We start from the raw sequence: 20,802 nt of genomic DNA, 5'->3' as shown, positions 1-20,802 counted from the left end.
TGCACCCGATCTCATACATGCATGCACACACACACACACACATACACACACACTCACACAGAGATAAACACATACACAGAGACATACACAGACACACAGACACACAGACACACACACACACACACACACACACACACACAGCTTCTCATGCTCCTGAGACATGGCAAAGCATATTGAATATGAGTTCTGGCTGCCAGGCTCTGTCTTCTAGGTACCATGTGCCAGCTCCATCAACGCCCAGTCTAAACATGAACATGAAGTTAAATGTGTGTCTAGATCATATCTGGATCACAGGGAGTCTGTGCCCCAGCTAGTGGGAGATGCTGAAATTTCAGCCCGGTGTTAGCCAAGGTGAGACCCTGAAAGAAAGCACAGTAAGGGGGCCTGATCTCTTCTGAGTTATGCAGCCTGACTGAGACTCTTTCTTTTTAAAGATTTATTTATTGTATATAAGTACACTGTCACTGTCTTCAGACACACCAGAAGAGGGCATCAGATCTCATTACAGATGGTTGTGAGCCATCATGTGGTTGCTGGGATTTGAACTCAGGACATCTGGAAGAGCAGTCAGTGCTCTTAACACTGAACTGTATCTCCAAGCAACCCTGGGGGCTGGGGGTGAGGGTGTCACTAGCTCCTGTCAGTGACCATGGTGCTGAGGATTTGAGCTGCCAGCACTAGGCACTGCATTATGAAGCCGCACATCATCATCGGGTAATATGCAAGGGGGAGATCATCTTGTGACTGTAACGCAGCATCGAGTAAGCAGAAGCTGGGAGCTAAGACGCACAAACCCTGGAATCCAAATCCTCACAAAGCTGTTGTTATCTCCATCCCTCGGGCCTTCTTTCCTCCTGGCTCATTTCTGATCAGATGTTAGGCCCCAGGCAGATAGTAGGACCCTCAGGAGGATCAACCTCAAAGCAGCAGACAACACAGCTGGGCGTGGACTTCAGTGTGGGACGGATAAAGGCCATATCTACCGCTGGGACAACCCTGAGTTAAGTCTAGACTAAGATCAGATATAGGCTCCTCGGACCCTCGACACTGCTAGAGAGAGCCACTAGGCTGCTGTGCTCTGACTGGCTGAAAGAGCCAGGCTGTTCCGGGTCTTCTCTCCATGCTCAGAAGTGAGTGCGCTGCCGGGGCCATGGAGCTGGAGCTGATCTTAGATTACACACTGCTCTGGTGAAGAGAGGAGAGGAGAGCCTGGATTTCCATGAGGGCCTCCTTCAGCAGGAACAAGGCCAGGGAGAGGGCTCAGCACTGTGGACTCTTAGTGGGAAGACTGACAAAGAGAGCAGGGTGGAGAAAGCCAGCCCAGGAAAGGCATCCCGGAGGTTGGTACATGTGGTCCAGGAGGGTCAGCACCAAGGGCAGGATGCAGCTTGAAAGGTTCTAGAGGATTTCACAGGCAGGGGCTGAGGGCAGTGGCAGAGTGACGGTGAAGGGAATTGGAAGTTGCCTTGTGACACAGTCCCAGGAGATCCAAAGAGCTGGGATCCACAGTAGCTATCAGTGGCTAATGTGCAGCTCTAAGTTGGGATCTTTGCGCAGGTCTCCCGCTATGTGGGTCCTATGGGGATAAAGTGTGATGGGGCATCTGGGGCTGAGGCAGTCTTGGCTCACTCCCGTGGATACGTGGAAGTTTTTTTTAACCCACCTGGGCCTCTCCCTTTCCCATGTAAATCATAGGACTGCAGGAACCCTTGTTCTGGGGGTGAGGGCGGGGTCTGACAGGACCTGTGTGTGTGTGTGTGTGTGTGTGTGTGTGCAAGGTTCCACACAGCAGCCTGATTGTCGATGGAGTCCCATGAGACATGTATCTTCCCTGGCACCACTGACTGTTTTGCAAAATACAGTACTGGCTCTTGGCGATATAGGTGGCTTCCCAGACCAGGGCTATAGTTTGATCCATTTCTCCTCAACCTTGTAAATCTGGTTCCTCATTAGCCTTGGGGGAGCGTTGGGGAATGAGGAGAGAAAGACTGATAAGCCACAGGGAGAACCCCAGCGGGTGGGCAGGGAGCCCAGAAATCAGCATTCTACTATGCCATCCGTTCAACAGGCATTTTCTTGGTGACCACGCGTATGCGAGGTTTTAGCATTCAGTTCAACACAGAGACTTGGTATAGGATGACAATCCACATACATTTTTAATACAAAACATGAAACCTAAAAGCAGTTTCTCTCCAGGCAACCTCTCCAGACCAGACCTTCCCACCTCCCCCATGTTCTAGAACTCTCGGGGGCCCATTCAGAGATGAGCTTGTCACCTAAAGCTCATGTGGGAGCCACAGTGACTTGGAGGAGAAAGTCACAGGCCAGAGTCATGTCTGAGGTGGGAGAACACCATGCCCAGGGCCACACACTGATTATACCGCAGGCGAGACAAAAATCAAAGCAAGCTCATTCTGAAGATAGCTCACAAAGCCGTCTCTTAAGAACTCATAAAGAGCTGCTCGGGCTATAATTGTTACTAAATGGTCTCCTAATCGGATTCCCACTATCCAACAAAGCTGCCCATTACCAACCACAGGCAGCAGCTCACACAGGTGTCCTGCGGGAAAGGGCCAAAAAATCCCAGGTCCCACTGGACACTCAAAGGTTCTAGAAGGGTACAGTTTTAGACCCAGCAAAGGATGGGATCACAGCAGGTCCTCAGCTTGTATCTGGCTAAAAGCATTCTGCCCCAGCACCAGGTACAGTCAGACCTCTGCCTGGATCCATGAGTGGGCCTCCTGGAGCCCGACTAGGGGGAGCATGAAGACCCTGCTGCCTCCTACAGAGGACATGGATGACTGAGGTATAGACAAAGCAAACTGCTTCCTCAGGGAGTGTTCTATCCCTGGGGTTTCTGGGAGAAGACCAGCAGAGGCGGGGATGATGGAAGTAAGCTGGGCTTTGTGCAGCCTCATGTACAGATGGGGAAAACGAGGCCCAGAATGGAAACAGGATTGACACAAGCAAACAGCCAGCAGACTGAGCCTGGAATATGGTAACGGTCTGCCATTTTCCGGCCTCTGGTAACATGTGGGTCAGCTGAGCTGGACCGGCCTGTGCTTACATGGACACGGGACGCTCAGGGGAGCCCGGAAACGTTCAAACCACCTCTCCCTAGCAGGGCTGAGTTTGTCCCGTTTTGAAACTGCAAATGCTTGATTGTCTCATCTCTTTTATACCATATATATAGGCCCGTAGAGGAAGCCAGTACCCTGAACAGGAACCAGCTTGCGTAGAAGGTCCTTTCCAGAACTCTCTACTGAGCTCATATTCCTGGGCTGCCACCAAGGCTCAGAGGGGTCAAGGTGGTGACTCCAGTCCATGCCAGAAACATACCTCACCGCTCCCTACCCAACCTCCCTGGGAAGTTTTCCATTCCTCCCAGCATCTGAGGCTCTCGTGGTTCTCAGTGCTTCAGCTGCCCTTGCACCCTCCTTCCATATAAGGACACAGCCTGCAGGCTTCCCTGTTGGCTCCTTACCATACCAGGTACCAACACTGGTGGGACACATATGACTTGGGAGATGCTCTAAGCAATGGGAACATGTCCGCTGAGTCTGCCCTTCAGCACTGATCTCCAAAGGTCACTTCTCCCATATACTCCATCACAGCCGCACAGGAAGGACCCTCAGCAGGCAGGGAGGCAAAAGTCTGCCCTGCTCCTTCCATGCCTCAGGCTTCCCAGCAGGTAGAAGCCCCACAGCACCTCTAATGGACAATATCCCGCCTCCTTAGCTTAGACTGAGAAGCTAGGTTCAGACCCAGATCTCTTTCTATGAGGTATGTGATGGGACAACATCACAAATTTCTCAGTTTTCTGCCCCGGGAAATGGACAGCGATGCCTCCTTGCTTGGACAGTTGTAGGTGGGGTGAAATCACCTGTGTGAGGCATCAGGGAGGGGTATAGGAAGAGGCAGGGAAAGCTAAAACCAAACCACTTTCCTCCTCCTGCTCCTCTGCAGAGCCCTCTCACCGCTGTTCCCACTCTGCCCAGTAGGAAGCTTTCTCAGTAGCAGAAGTCAAGGAAAGGACAGTATAAGGCCAGATGACCTGCTCTGGCAGGCTAGATGTGGTCTCACTGAAAAGCAGTAGAGAGAACTGGAGCTAAGAGCACTGGCTGAGGTCAGTTCTAAGCACTCATGTGGTGGCTCCTAACCACCGGCAACCCCAGTTTCAAGGGGTCTGATGCTCTCTTCTGACCTCCATGGGCACCAGGTATAAACATGGTTCACATACATTCACATAGGCAAAAACTTGTACACATAAAAATAATAATAAATAAACCTTAAGAAAAGCAAGCGGCTGAGTTAAACTGCAGCTCAGCAACGGCTCTGAGGTTCCTGTCCTCCCACCTGGCTGACCTGCAGTGGGACCTGCTCAGTCTGGCTCCACTGTCCCACAGAGTCCCTGGATTGTGGCAAGTATTACAGCCTCTAGAGTGCACGGTGCCCTCAGCAGAAATACCATTCAGTGTTTCCCCAACCTCTGTGGGATGTCCAAGGCTCTAGCAGGGCTGCACCTCTGGGGCTGGCTCTTGGTAGAATTGCTGTTTCCCCTCCTTTGCCCATCATCAAACAACCAAAAGTAAAGGCACACCTACATGATTAACAAGTTTCCTTCTAAATGGCATTTCTTTAGGTTTTAGAACCTGAAACATCTGGAGACCGACAGGCAGTGATAGGAGTAGTGGCTTCTTTACTCCTTAATTCTGTGCATCCACTAACACAAAGTACACAAGCACTGTGCTTAGCTTGCCGAAAAAGAATGACAAAGTCTGGTGTGTGTGCATGTTCGTGTGTGTTCAAGAGTGTGTGTGTGCTAGGTATGTATGTTGGGTGTGTGTGTTTGTGTGTGTATGGTGTGTGTCACTGTGTATGTGTTGTGTGTGTTAGGTGTATATATTGTGTGTGTGTGTGGTATGTGTGTGTCATTGTGTATGTGTTGTGTGTGTTAGGTGTGTATGGTGTGTGTGTGTTAGGTATGTATGTTGGGTGTGGGTGTGGGTTTGTGTGTGTATGGTGTGTGGTGTGTTGTATGTGTGTCACTGTGTATGTGTTGTGTGTTTTGGTATGTATATTGTGTGTGTGTGGTATATGTGTGTCATTGTGTATGTGTTGTGTGTGTTAGGGGTGCATGGTATGTATGGGTGTGTGTGTGTGTGTGTGTGTGTGTGTGTATGTTGGGGTTGGGACAGCATGACAGGGATGTGATGGTGAGGGCACTACCCAGCATGTATTCTTATGCCCAGTACCCCATCTCTTCTTCCCTTCCTTATAAAATCTGGCTCACATATGAGAACCCCTAACATGAAAATCTGAGAGCATTCTGTCTCCTCAAGGCAAGGTCTCCAATAAATTCCACTTCTGTGTTATCTCATCTTGTGAGCACCAGCCTTCAAGCTGTGAGCAGCTGGGCCTGTGTCCAGTAACAAGCTGCTAGGATTTCTCTTTTGCCACTACCTAAGTACCTCTGGGGCCCAGGTGCTGGTCTTGTGAGGAACATTGTGCAGGACTCACTAAAGTCTGTGTAAGATATGGGCTACATCCCAGACACGTAAACCAGGACTGGAGCTTTGCTCTGTCTGAGTCCTGTCCTGTGACCTTGGGTCTGCTTCTCTAGACTGAGTCCAACATGCAGGTCTTCCCCTGACTTCATGCTGGGGTCTCCAGGTAGCCAAGATAAAGCTGCCCATCTGCAGGAGGGGTCTCCCATGGTCTTCCCTTTTCTACATCTAGACAGGGAGCGATAATGGGTAAATGTAGACTAAAAGAGAGCAAGCAATGCTCTGGCATGGAACCAAACCAACCCTAGAGAGATGACACCCTAGAGAAGGCTCTTGGAGCTGCCTTCAGAACTCTTAGATGGAACAGATTCACCCACCAGCTCTCTGACTCTCCTCCCTGCCGGCCTGCTGGATGTTGCCTTGGGGACAGAAGAAGATGGGTAAAACCCTAGATAATCATGCAGGCTCTCCTCCAAGGACCCAACTGATAGTTTCAAATATACTCATCAAAGTTAACCAGAGAAATAAGAGGTGAGGAGCAACTACCTCACACCAGACCACTGTCCCACAGCAGGAACAGATCGGTGACACAGGTAGCCATGGAGAGCCAGATCCCAAGAGCTGGCTTGGCCCATCATATACACATACCTTTCTTTTGTTAGCTGGGCAGATATAGAAGTTGTCGATGACGGTGGTGACACCAGGCTGAAGAGTAAGCTTGGTGTAAGTTGTCCCAAAATCTGAGGACCTATGGGAACAGAGAGACAACTGTTAGCACAAGCCCTCCAGAGGTAGGCTTAGCAGCACCATGGTGTGCAGGCAGAGCTGAGAACTGGATACAGTGTTGTCCTCTTCATCCTTCCAGGGGCAGTAGTCCCTGCCCCAAGGGCAGGTAGGAGGCCAGGCTCCCTGTGAACAGCAGGTTTGCTAGAATTTATGATCCAGGTTGGGAGTAAGGATGACAAGTCAGAACTGCTTGTTTGTTTGTTTGTTTGTTTGTTTGCTTGCTTGCTTGCTTGCTTGTTTGAGACAGGGTTTCCCTGTGTAGCTTGTATGTCCTGGAACTCACTTTGCAGATCAGGCTGACCTTAAACTTAGAGATCAGCCTGCCTTTGTCTCAAATGCTGGGATTAAAGGTGTGTGCTACCACCCCTCTCAGGAGTCAGAGCCTATTGATCCTTCCATCTTCACAAGGCTTCAGAAAACCCTGAAGATCTCTGCTGTTTTGTGCATGTCACGGATAAGCAGTAGACACCTAGGGGACAGTGTCCTGCACGAGAGACCATTCAGATAACAAGCAGCAGACTTAGGGTTCAAGCACTAGCCCGTCTGATGCCAGGTCACAGCGGGTTCAGCATGGCCGCTGACCGAGCTGGGATCCCTCTGCTCTGTGCTGTTCATCCTCTGCCTTCTCCGAATGCTCAGTTCCTCCCGGAGCATCCAGGCCTACGCTGATGCCCGACCTTAAGCACAAAACCATAACACAGGAGAGCTTTGTGCCTGATGGGAATCAGACCCCAGGATCCCTGCCACCACAAGCTGGCCCAGTGAGCTCACTTAGGGAGAACAAGTGGGTAAGTCCACACAACCCCATTAAGCCCCTTCCTGTTCTTTTCCTCGTTCTTAAAATGAGCAGATAGAAAGTACCAATAGCGCTCTGAGCCCTGAAGCCCTCAGGCCACTCAAACCAAGGAGAGAAGTGCTAAGGTCTGTTCTACGATCCCCCGGGACATCAAACCATGGAACTACCTCTATATTGATGTGTAAGCCACAATGGCTTCCCATGATGGCTCATTAAAACATATGGGAACTTGGGTTGGAAAGATGGCTCGGCAGTTAAGAGCACTTGCTGCTTTTCCTGAGGACCTGAGTTTGGTTCCTGGCTCCCATATGTAACTCTAGCTCCAGGGGATCCAAAGCCTGTGTCCTCCTTGGGCACCTGCGCTCATATGCACACACACACACACACACACACACACACACACACACACAAAATATAATAAAAATAGAGGCTGGAGAGATGACTCAGTGGTTAAGAGCACTGACTGCTTATCCAAAGGACCCAGGTTCTATTCCCAGTACCCACAGGTAGTTCATAACTATCTGCAATTTCAGTTCCAAGGGTTCTGACATCCTCACACAGACACACACAGACAGAGAACAGCAATGTATATATGTTTAAAAAGTGATTCAAAAAATACGTCTATAGTATGTGGGAACTGCAGACTAGGCCAAGTGTACCAGGGGAGTCAGGCTGGGTAGGGAGGGGCTCTGGCTGTGTGGCACCTGGACTTGAACCCTGCCTGCCACCTGAACCTGTGTGGTCTCAGCAGCATCTTCCCTTCTCCGAGCCTACAGAGAGACTGGAGGAAGTCAAGGCTTCTTGCTCTGGGCCTGAAATGAGGCCAACCTTAGTGTAAATGCTCCACCCCATTGGTCTTTCAATCCCCGTCTCACTCGGTGCTTATTGTTCCTGCAGAGCTAGCTCCTCCCTGGATCTCCAGGTAAAGCAGTTCCAGGAAGATGGCAGAGTTTACTATCACCAGGCTTGGTGGCCACACCCGAGTTTCTTTATAAACCTCAGGGTCACAAGGTCCCTCAGGCCAAGACAAGAGACAGCCTGCTCCCCATCCTCAGCCTCGGGGTTGCCATGCAGGGGTATGTTCCCTGGGGGACCATCTGGGATCTGGCTACTTCAGGCCTCCCTGGGAGGACTGAAGCAAGAGAACAAAGATGACTCCATGATCCTGCTGTCTGTCTAATCAGGGCACATTTGCTCTCTAAACCACAGAGAATTGATTTTCATTGGTGAGGGGGAAGTGAGAGGCCCCATTAGCAGAAATCGATCCATGAGCCCCAGAGCCCTGTAGAAACAATGGTTGTTTATAAGCTCAGTGCCCATAGCCTAATGCAGATGGATCTCTGGCTGCCCTTTCCTGATCCCAAGACCTGATCTTGTTCCCCAGCCCCTCACAGCCCACCCCTTCCCTTTTTCCCCTCTCTGCCTTAGCCCCAGTTCATCTGCCCCAGCTTCTTCCTCATCCTCTTCACTACAGGGGCTGCCCATAGCTAGGAACTCAGCGACACCCACGGGTGTGGGATAGCCACAGGGAACAGCACCCAGTGAGTGCCCCTGTGGTCTAGGACACCTATCAAGGGAGGGAGACAGGGACTTGCTAAGGAAGGTTAACAAAATGCTATTATACCAGAGGAGGGATAGCAATGCAGGCACCAGGGAGATTCAGGGGTAGTGGGAGCTCTGGGTCATAGACATGCAGGGACAAAGAGACATTTACGGGGACCCTAGGCAAAAAGGAATAGACCGTGTCTGCTAAGGAAGAGTACCTGCCCCAGTATCTTTGAAAACACATTAGCCAAGAACACAAGTGAACTATAGCTCTCACAGATGTTATCGGGATAAGGGAAGGCCACTCAGAGACAAAGGCCACTGCTAGAGGGCTGCAGCCCCAGGAGCTTAAGGAAATGGAAATAGAGTCTCCATCAGACCCACCAAAGGAACTAGCCCCCAAGATTCCACCTTCTCTCAGAGCTGGGACTTCCAGAACAGCTGAGGGCTCATCTTTAGTTCCCTAGCATCATGAAGCTGCCAAAGGAACACAGATGTGACATTCCAAAGAGAGAGGGGGGAATCAAAGATGCAAAGACATATAGGGGGCAGATGGACAGATGGGGGGACCATTGGAGAGAGACACAAACAGAGTGAGACAGAAAGAGGAGACACTGAGACAGAGACTGGGGAGGGGCAGACAGACAGGGCAGAAACAGAGAGACAGACCAAGACACAGAGATCTAGGAGGGAGTAGGTCAGATTAAAAAATAAAGAGGCAGAGGGGTGACAAGAAGGTAGCCATGCAGTGGAAGACACATGGGGCCCTGGCAGTGCAGAAGGGATATTAACAAGGATACCCACAGTGCACGGATGCCCCTCAGACCCCAGTTGCCTTGCACCTCACCTACCAGCCTAACCTGCTGACCCCCAGTCTCCACATTATATCCAGCACCTTCCTGCCCCCAGCCAGGACCTTCCTGTCCACAGGCCTTGAGGTGCTCCTGGGCAGTTAGAATAAAGGGAAGGGCACAGTATAACAGGCAGCATCCCTCCTCCGGAGGGTGTGAGCGCCCTGAGGCTGATGTAACAAACTCTCTTGGGGCTGAATGACCCATTCACTGGAATCACCGACTGCTACTGGAAAACACAGATGTCTGTATTACAATTTGTAACAGTAGTAAAATTACAGTTACGACATAGCAACAAAAGTACTTTATTGATAGGAGGTCACCACGACAAAGGTCGCAGCATTAGGACAGTTGAGAGCCAGTGATCTAGAGGTTCCTGACAACGCTGAGCTTGTAGCCTGCCTCTGTCTTTGAAGCCCATTCCCCAGGCTCTGTGTGCAGCATGACACCAATCACTTCTGATCAAAATTCCTCCTCTCCCGATCGCCATGATTACCCAGAACTCGAGACAATCCTGAGAGTCACCATCAGGAATGCTCGGTCCCACGTGCCAAGTCCCTTCCTCCAAGTGAGGAAACATCTGTGCAGGTTCCAGGGTTAGAAAGTAACAGCACTGTGAAGTCACAGAGTGGGCATTTGAGCCTGGTCTGCAGTACACTTAAGTGTATGATGGGTTCAGTACACAGTAGCCAATGACTGGAGTGCCTTCAGGGGACAGTCAGGTCTGGGGCAAACAAGAGCGGCCCAGGGGAAGGGTAGAGAGGGCTGGACCTGCTTAACAATGCAACGGCCACTGGTGACTCCAGTCTACAGCTCTTGGAATGTGTGGCCCATACGGCCAAATGCAGAAAAACTGAAAAATACCAATTTCAAAGGCTCAGAGCCCAGAAAGAATGTAAAATACCTCACTGTCAGTTTTATGTAGATTACATATTGACATACTAATATTCTGGATATATCAAGGTAATTAAAATCATTACTGAAATTAATTTCACCTGCTCCTAGTTTTAGTTAATAGACTTCCTTTTACTGCAGTTTTCAGATAACCACAAAACAGTGAGGTAAGCGCAGTCTACCCACACCCCTGGCTCTATACACAGCCCTTCTCTGCCACTGCCCTCCTCCCTCAGAGGATACATTTGGCCCAAGGATGATGAACCAAGAAACACACACAGAGCCCATAGTTCCGATGAGGGCCTGCTGACCCAACAGACTTAATATGACAGACATCCGTCACTGTGGCATCAGGCAGAATGGAGTCCCTTCATTGCCCTAAACACTTTCTAGGCTCAGCCTGCTACCCACTGGACCTCCAGCCATGGGTGGCACTGACCTTTATATTGTTGCTGGCTTTGCATCTTCTAGAATGTTCTGTGTTTAGAGTCCCTCAGTGGAAGCCTTCCTTCTTTCTCTCATCCATATGCTTAGGTCTCCTGCGCATCTCCGTCACAACTGACCTTCGTCTTTGTACTGTGACCAACAGTGTCTTGTGTAAGTCCCACAGCCTCGATTCCTAACATGCTGGGTCAGAACTTCAGGTCTGGAGATAGATGAGGTCAGGGATGCCCCCAGGAAGGGGCAGGGTCCGTATGGGCAGAGTCCTCACTTGGAAAGCTCTGTCCCAGTAGGTCAGCTAAGTGGCCATGTGAAGTCCCCTTAGAGGGTGCCTGGTTGTAGCATGCACCATGCCACACAGGGTTTGTCATTGCCACTAGGCTGATCTGTCAGAAGGACTGACCCACTGTGGCTACAGCTGGAACCAGGAATTCAGTCTGTAGGGGCGGGGCCCGTCCTCAGGAGGGACAAATGGTGACTTGAACTGGACAAATGGAATACAGGAAGAGCTGGAGGGGACACAGGTGACATGGTGGCCAAGTGACACTACTCAGGAATGTGCCTCTCAAGACAGCCAAAGTTGAGCTGGAAGTCCGGACAGCTCTTGCTGTGGATAAAGCCTGGATGATGATGGGGTAAAGTTGGGAGTGACCCCAGGAACTGTGCTGATCCCTCTCTCATCTTCTCTTCACCCATGCATCCTAAGGAGGAATCCCACCCTGGGTTTGGCATCCACTGCTCTGGGCTGCAGGGGCTCTGGGCTGCAGGGGCTCTGGGCTGCAGGGGCTCTGGGCTGCCAGCTAGGGAATCAGAATCACTCTCCTTTAAGATATGGAGGACTGGAGTTAGCAGCCTCTAAGGTCCCCATCAATGCAAAAAAATGTGACCAATGTCCTTAACCTGCAGGTACCCCGCACCTTTTGGTAACTGTCAGCTGGTACTAGCCCTGGATTTCTAGCAAAGGCATTAGTTGAATGGTCCCCATAAAGCAGTTATGGGCCTGGCTGTGCTTTCCCAGTCTTCATTGTATGCATGGCCACCTGCCCATCATCATCCCCATGGGCACCTGCTTCTCAAGCAAACAGATACCCAACAATGGTGACAGGTATATATGGAAGAGTCGCTCTGAAGAGTCTAAGGGGCGGGGCCAATGAGAATGACTTAGATGGGGTGGCCTTGAATGTTTTTACTGTCTCAGAAGAAGACAAAACACAAACACCCATTCTTTGGAACACTCTGGTTCCTGCTAAGAAAAAGCTGTTATGGCAGAGGTCACCTAAGAGATGGTGGACCCTGCCTCTTTGTAGGGCAGGAGGTCTCACCCAAGGAAAAGCTGGTCTGGCCTCCACTTGGCTTAAGGGAGACACATGATACTCAGGAACAGTTGAGTGACACAAGCCACTTGTCAGTTGGTCCACAATGTCAGGTGGTGGAGATGTGATTGGAAGAGGACAGGACCTGGTGTCTTACTGATGTGTTTTTAACCTCCAGAAGAAAACTAAAACGTCTAAACCAAACCACCCACAGAATCTATGTAACCCAGACAGAGACTGGCCTTGAACTCCTGATTCTAACTCTAACCATGAAATTTCAGAGTTACACAAACTACAGGAGTCAGGCAACCCAGGTCATTCCAACTCTGGGAAGCCAGGGAAACATGGGTGGGAAGAAGAGTTGGATGGGTTAGGTTCTTCTGGCTGCCTCAGAACCACTCCAGGCCGGGAAACTTCAAGCTTTTCCAGCCCCAGATCCCAAATCCAGGGCTCAGAAACTCCAGGAAAAAAATGTCCTGCCCCACCCTCGGTGTCTGGGGGCTCCAGGTCTCCATGGCTTGTGGCTGTGTCACTCTAGTACCTACCTTGGTTTTCACATGAGATTTGGACCCTAAGTCTGGAGCTACATAAAGAGCCCGTGATGGTAAGGCTAGATTGTGGGGTTCTGGGTAGACATGAGTTTGGAATGTATCTGTTCAACTCACACAAGCAGCTGTAGTTACTGATCTGAGCACTGACTGTTGACCCAGGTGATTCCTAATTAGATGCTCATGGTACTTGACTCTTGTCAGGCAGAAAGTAGATAACAATGGAATGCCCAACAGGACTGTGATTTCACCAACCCCCAGGCAGCCAGCTGTTCATGCTGGAGGGAAATGCACAAACCATAGAAAATCCCAGGATCCAAGAAACAGGGATGCCCTTGTTGGGACCACTGAAGGGCCCAAGAAACATGTAGCCATGGGATAATATTGCTTTTGAGAGGACAATAGCTGAGGAATACTTGGAGACAGTGCAGGCCCTGAGTGACTGGAGCCCCTCCAACCTCTTCCTATGCTGGCTGAGGTCTGCTGGAAGCAGCCAGGGGTCAGTGGTGATACAGAACGTTTCAGATGCCATCCCAGCAGGGACACAGGGCAAAGGCCACAGCACTGTGAGCTGAACAAAGGGAAAAGAAGGGATGCCACAGCCAGTCCATTTGGAACTCAACTTATCTACTCACTGGAATTGTCTCTTAGGCAAGGGTATGGTTTGGCATGTTCTGCCTCAGATAAGCCTGGGAATTAAAGGAAAACCTGCCTTAGTGCACAGTAAGCAGTCTGGATAGGCCGATGGTGGAACCCTTCAGCCAGCACTGGCCTAAGACTATCTCCTCCCAAAGTTGCCAGATCCAGTCACAATGAGGTCACCAAGATTGTCTAAGGTCAGCCAACCAAGCACCCAGCTGACAATCAATACTTGGCCTTTCTGAGTGCCAGATCTGAGCTATATAACCTTAAGCTAGCAGGTTTTCCTCTTTGGGCAAGCTTGACATGCAAAAGTGAGTTTGTGTCCAAGCACAAGCCTTGACACTAAGGAAGGATGGGAAGGAGGGGATAGGAGCACTCAAGAAGGATCTCCTGCCCCACAACAGGTCACACTCTTAGGTGACTTCCTTGCTTTCAGGATCCAGTCTGTCCAACTTTTTTCCTGAAGTGCTGAGTGAGACCATTCTAATCTTCATTCATTCATTTAAATTAAAAAAATTAAAAACCTAGAGTCTAAAACCAGGGTGATAGAAGCACAGAAGGCGAGCACGGTTGGAAAATTGCTATTTGCGAATTGACTGCTTAATTGCCAAGTGTTTGCACACATTCTCTTTTAAAAATGATTTCATTAAGCCATTTTCATATTCTATAATTATTTCACTAGTGGGCCACATTCTCCCCCTCCTTCCACCATGAGGCCCTGCTTTCAGCTACCATTGCTAACCTGGAAAGCATGTGCAGGTATGAAAAAGGCATACTTCTACCAGGCAGGCATCTCCCAGCCCTTCCATAGAGGCCACCTGCAAGTTCTGTCCCAGGGCAGGGCCTGTATTTGTATAGGACATGGACCTTATGTGTGTGGAAAAGGTCCAGAACAGATATTCATGCCTGAAAACAGAGGATGAATGTAGAGGCAGCATCCGAAAGAAGCCAGTGCTGCTCAGGCCCAGCTCACTGCCTCTGGACTGCCCTCTGCCTACTGTACTGTGTGCTCCTTATGCCCCATAATAATCAGGAGTCTACATCTGACAGCCTGCAGGATGCCTCCAGTTGACTCCTCACTACTCTAGAGACAATCACTAGTAAGTACTTTGTTTATAGGGAAACTGAGGCCAAGTAGGGGAGATATGGGGACCTACCACCAAGCATAGACATAGCCCCTGAGCAAAAGGTGATGCATGTTAGAAGCCTGTTCTGAGATTTAGTCCTGCTCCAGGCAACAGAAGTGTGATATGACAATAGAAACAGATTTGGTACTGACAGTCACACAGCCCACAAGCTGCAGAAGGGGCTGGAAGTTCTATAAGACCCACCAAGAGGAAAGTTTGATTCCTATTACCCCAATTTCCTAGTCAGCCCTCCGAGGATCAGTCATGGACAGAGAATCACCACTATTAAGGGCAACGATGTCATTCAGAAAAAAATCTGGAGTGTGGTTTGAGAGTCTGAGTGTCAAATAAGGAACAATGTGTTGGCCAGTGAGGTAAGCTGCATGAAGGGGTGTAGGAAGAATGGGGTCAGGCAGGTCATCAAACAGAATTTTCTCTGCTCATGATAAACTATGTCCCCCCCCCCAACCCAATCCTAAATTTAAAATATTGTTAAGTAAAAAATTCACACCATTCCCAGCTTGCCGAACACCCCAGGATATACGAGCCGAGCCCAGACTACTATTTCAAGTGTGCTCAGCACACCCCTGCTAACTTCCAGTGGCAAAATATCTACATAGCCCATGCTGTAAGGAAGTATTGACTGTTTTTTATATAACTCATTGAGTACACAGAGTTAGAACACACAGCCCCGCAGCCTGTATGTTTCCCCTCTCTGCTGCCCAGCGTTGTCAGAAAGGTTCTCACATATGGGCAGCCTGGAAAAGATCAAAGCTTGCAATGTGGTTTCTATGGAGTTCCTCTTGCTTTCGCCACATCATGAACTGAAAAACAAAACCAAGCCAAAACACCACCACCAACAAAAAGTCCATCAGACTCTCCTGATGTGAAGGACATCTGTATTCTGAGAAACAGAAGAGAGCCTCTCTAACCTATCCACCCCTGCCATGTCTGCCCTGTGCAAGAGACTGAAGGTAACTACAGATGCACCTAACAAAGTTGGAACATGGTTGTGGCTGGAGCAGATAAGGAAACTGAGGCACAGGGAGCCTAACAGCCCAAGGTACAGCAACCTCAGGAGCCAGGTGCTAGCTTCAGGTTTGTCCTATTAACTGAGACGTGAAATGACTCCCCCAGACCTTCCTGATGTCATTTCTTACCCTAGTACTCTCTGCAAACCCATCCTATTACCTGTTAATGTACCCCAACTGATCAGTGGACACCATGACAGGAGAGCAACATGGCATTGCCTGTGAGAGTTACTATGGGTTCAGGGATCTTTCTTACTCAACACTGAACCTGAGGCAGCTCAGCGATGGGCTGGAGAGAGGTTGTAGAGGACACCGGAGGCTCCAGTTTTCTTAGGCCTGAACGCCCAAGGGGCAGATTCCATCTTGTGGGCCTGATGACCTGACTAGACTTTCTACACATTGCTACATCTGCAATGGTCCTGAGTGCTGAATGCTATGAAATTTGCTGGCAGACAGTTCTGGAATAAAGTGGGCTGTGCTGATCAACCCCAGACATTCTTCTAAACCCTTGCCTGCAGTCCAACTAGCACCCAGAGATGGAAATGTGGTCATGATCTTGGCCCAGATAATCTGGCTTTTGGCCTTGGCACCTTTTTTACACTGAGAATTCAATCCTGTGCAAGAAACCCTTCCACAGACTTGAGTATACACCATGCTGAGGCCTTGTAATGGAGTGGTGGACAAAGAGGTATTTGGTGTCCCTGGGCATGGCTTCACATTGTAGGAAGATCTCAGTGCCTACAACTACTGCCCAGGCCCCTCCCCTCTAGGTAGTCCCCAGCCCTCCTCACAGACAGCACTGAAGGGGTTAAACTTGACCAGGCAGGAGCCTCAAGGACCCTCTGTACAGTAAAGTCAACTGTCATTCTGTCAGACATGTTCCTGCCTACAGGGCCACACATGTATAATATGATACTAGAGAGCAGATCTCCAGGATTTCAGTGAGGTGTAGGGCATAGGCAAAATGTAGGGGTCTCTGGATAGCCCTGGGGAAGGAAGTACAGGCTTACCAGGACCTGGAGAAAGTGTGAGTATTTCTTAGAGCCCAAGAATGGTATTACCTGAGCATATAGAAAAGCCTCAGGTCTATAGGAGACCTAGGACTTAGGGACCGGGCAGAAGAGTTACAAGAGCTGAGAGAGAGAGATTGGTCAGGAACATGGGTGGCTATTTCTAATGGGTTCCAATGAGAATGATCCTGGAGCCTTATGAGACAGGATAGTTGCTTCAGGAAAGCAGAGAGGAAGGAACGCGAACAGAAATGTAGGCAGGAAATAATCCGTTGGGTAGGGAGCACCAAGGACAGCCTCAAGGACCCTAAAGAACACAGTAGGCAGAACTTCAAAGGCACCCACATGCTGAGACCTTTCCACAGTAGTCCCCTTGTCAACCCCTCTGTGACTGAAGACCCACAGGGTGCTCTTCTTATGCAGATCAGGAGGCAAACGGGAATACCATGCTGTGAAAGATGCAACCAACATAGGCCATAGGTTCCTACGCCCAGAACTTCATCCCCACCGCACATGGCCCCCATTTGTGACTAAATATTTATTTCCAGAGGAGACAGTGTTGGGGATCAGCCCCTCCTGGGAAGAGAGAGCAGTGAGGAGCACTCACAGGGAGTTGGAACACTGAGGGAAGACCGTGGCTCTGAGTGTGAGTTTTCCCCTCAAGGTCCAGCTGTGGAGGACCAGGAGCGTGTGGCCTTGTTCATTTGAGGGGATACTCATTTTCCTGCAGAGCACTGTCTTCAGACACTCCTGGATTCCTGGGAGGCCCAAGGCCTGTCAGCACCTATAGCATGAAGAGAAAAGGACACTTCCCAGAGGACAGCAAGCACAGCAGGGCTGTGTCCCACTCCCACAGAGGCCACAGTGACCCCGAGAAGCTCATTCAGCTTGCTGGTCCTCAGGGATCTCTGTTCTGGATGAGGGGAACCACACCTTCCCCAGAGTCACTGAGAGTTCCAAGTGAGTTGAACCTCTGGTCAGTGACTTCCCAGGGTGCATCTCTGCCCTCTGTAGAGGACTTCTCCATTGTTAATTGACACAGAAGGGCTCAGCTCACTGTGGGTGGCACCATTCTGTACGTAGATAGTCCTGAGCTATATAGAAAGCTAGCCAAGCATGAATCTGTGGGAAAACCAGAAGGCAAGCCTGCACACAGCATTCCTCCATGGCTTCTCCTTCAAGTTCCTGTCCCAGTGTTAGACTGCGACCTGTATACTGAAATACCCCCCTCTCCCCTAAGTTGCTTTTGTTATGGTTTTTATTATGGTAATGGAATGAAACTAGCACAGCTCTTCCCAGGGAGTTAATGTAGAACAGAGTCTGGAATGCACTGAGGGTTAGTGGGTCCATGTAGGTATCCAGGTCAGCACCTGTAAAGGCCCTGAGGTGGGACTGTACTCCCCAGTTACCTCTCCTGGGTAGGCTGCTGATGGAACAGGGCACACAGCCCTGGTGGCATCACCCTCTGTGGTCTGGGCATCTAGACTAGGCACACTCCATATTTTAACTGCTAGGAATGGGAGGTTCCACATTCTCTTAGCAGCCAGAATGGCGATACCCAGCAGGGCTGTGGGTAGGTTGGTAAGGTAGGTGTCCTGAAGCCAATGGCAGGACTTTCCTCAGCAAGGGCACTGAACACACAGCAGAGGGAGCCTTGCCTGTCTCCTAGACCCCAAGGGAAAAGGCTGAGTCTCGGAGACTGTAAGAGCAACCAAGCCGCAGTGGGGACCCACTTCCCAGCCAGCAGCAGACTGTCCTCCAACATGGAACCCACGATAACTTAGAAAATAAACAGCCCCCAGAGATCAGAGGCGGCCCAGTTACAGTTCATTACGATAAATCCACCATCAGGGGTGGATGGAGATAAGCAGAATTATGGTCACGGCAATTAAAATTTTAAAAAGGAGCATTTTGAGAGAGATGTAATTCTGTGGTCCCTGAAGCCACGGTGGCGCTGCCTGCCAGGGCTTGTGGCTTGGAAGGGCAGCATTGCGGTTAGGGGCTGCATGCATTCCTCACGAAGGCTGCTCTGAGCTGCCAGGGCCTGTCTGAGACCAGAGCCAAAGTGTGTTCCACTGTAATCCTGGGATGCCCATGGGTGGGAAGCTCGGTTGTGCCAACCTTCATCCTGGAGCCACGTGGACCACGCCCTCTCTCATCACCACCCCTGGTCTTTTCACAGTCACTCCAAGGGCTTCATGCTTTCCTATATGGAAATGGCATTTGTGTCCAAGCCCCCTGGGGGCGTGACCAAGAATGGACTTGAAGGCTGGGATGTGGCTGGAGGGAGAATGCTGGTCTCCCATCTGCCCAGAGTACAACATCAGCAACAAAAGAATAAACCCGGAAGTGTTCTGTGAACAGCACACTGACCTGACTGTGCAGCCGCTCTGCCCCAAACCCATTCTCTCACCCCACCAACCATCTGATCCCCAGACACAGCCTTTGGCCATCCCCTCAATTCTGATAGTCCTTTCTAGGAAAGGTCACCATCCTAGTCGCTTCACAATGCCTCATGATCACGGCTCCATTGCCTCCCTGCCTGGGCCCACACGATCTTCCAAGGACAGAGCTAAGAGACAGCATGACTTGGGACAGGCCAGGAACTCCCTTTGTGTCTGCTGAGGAGAGAAGATCCCCTACCTCACTCCCAGCCACACCACCCTCTGCAAGTGCACAGCCCCAGCCAGGTTCAGACCAAAATGCCACGTTCAATGCACAGCCCACACCCACCAGGGAGACCAGGGTGACTGCTTCTGCCGTGTAATTACAGTGGGAATTAGGAAATCACCAACCCTGCTGTCAGGTGCATAATTAATTTGGGAAACTTAATTGTGCCTTAGTGGGGGAGGATTTCCCCGGTGAAGACAGACTTAGAAAGGGGAACAGAGATGGTAATACACCTACACCCGCCTTCAGTCTGGAGATGCATGGAGGCCGAGCAGACAGCAGATCCCCACCTTATCCACGGGGAAATTGAAGTGCGTGGACATCTGCTGCTTTGCACACAGCCCAGAAGCAAAAGGCCGCAGGCAGGACACAGTAGCTTGATTTTTATCCTGGCTGCCAGCAGCAGCCTGCTGTAGTCATCCTGACAGGGATCACCACAGCTCAGAAGTGTCCCTCTCCGAGGTGCTTCTTTCTTAAGATTGATGCCCAGTCCACATCTGGAGATGTCTGATGAGCCCTGAGGAAGCCTTGGTGCACATAAGGGGCACCAGGGGTCTCCTGACATTCCCTAGGGGTACGCCTTTCTCCCTGTCTTGAGGAGCCAGGATCACCTCAAGTTAAAGACAAACCCTGAGCTCAGTGTCTCTAGCAAGGTGGTGTGCTTTGAGGTTTCAGATGCTCAAGCCAGGCCCTGTGGCTCACTCTCTCTTCCTGCTGCCTGAGGAGATGTAGAACTCTCAGCTCCTTTTCCAGCACAACATCTGCCTGCAGTGCCACATGCTTTCCAGCATGCTGATAATGGACTAAATCTCTGAGCTGTAAATCAGTCGCAGTCAAATGCTTTCCTTTATAAGAGTTGCTGCGGTCATGGCGTCTCTTCACAGCAATAGAACATTACTAACACAGAAGTGTACCCAGGCAAGCATCATCCTTACCCAAGATGCAGTTCATCTGGTCACAAGTATATTGCTCTGGGTGAGTCCCCAGTCTCCAAAGGCATGGTCACTTCACGAGACCACAGTACTAACTCTCTAGGGCTGTTAGAGGACAGAACAAGACCCTCCTCAAGAGAGCCCAGTATGGCTTCCACATTCTCTTATGTCCTTAAATTTTCCAGAAGCCTGAACATAGAAATGGGCAAATCAGAGGAAGATAGGGTAGAGGAAAGATGGGTGTGGCCCTGTCTTCATGCCCAAGGCCTTAGATTACTGACAATAGCCACAGACACTAGCCATCTCTCTTCCACACTGACCCTCGGTGTCTTGGTACCTAGACACAGGCCAAGATCATTTGGGAAGAGAAACTTCAGAAAATGTGTCCGTTATATTGGCCTGTAGATGAGTCTGCAGGACATCATCTTGATTAATGTTCGATGTGAAAGGGTCAAGCCCACTGTGTTCTATGCCACCCCTGGACAGATGATCCTGGGTATAAGAAAACAGGTTGGGCAAGCCGTGGTGAGCAAACCAGTAAGCAACACTCTGCCATGGCTGGTACTTCAGTTCCTGCCTCCAGGTTCCTGCCTGAATTCCCACTGACTTCCCTTCAGGATGGGCTACAACTGTCGACCCAAACAAAGCCTTTCCTTCCCAGGTTGCTCTTGGTCATGGTGTTTATCACAGCAATACAAAAGCAAACAAA

General features: G+C 50.2%; 1 protein-coding gene across 1 annotated transcript in view; it reads right to left on the bottom strand.

Moving 5' to 3' along the window:
- The window catches only part of SORCS2 (sortilin related VPS10 domain containing receptor 2), a gene marked incomplete at its 5' end in the record, with an annotated part of 358,408 nt that overhangs the window by 126,601 nt on the left and 211,005 nt on the right, over positions 1-20,802 (bottom strand). The window contains one exon of the mRNA XM_080931404.1: positions 6,156-6,255. Coding sequence (XP_080787530.1) covers positions 6,156-6,255 — 100 coding nt within the window. The remainder of the gene's footprint in view (positions 1-6,155; positions 6,256-20,802) is intronic.

This window comes from Micromys minutus (assembly GCF_963924665.1).
Source record: "Micromys minutus genome assembly, chromosome: 1".
Taxonomy (NCBI): Eukaryota; Metazoa; Chordata; class Mammalia; order Rodentia; family Muridae; genus Micromys; species Micromys minutus.
This window is presented reverse-complemented; position numbering and strand designations above follow the sequence as displayed.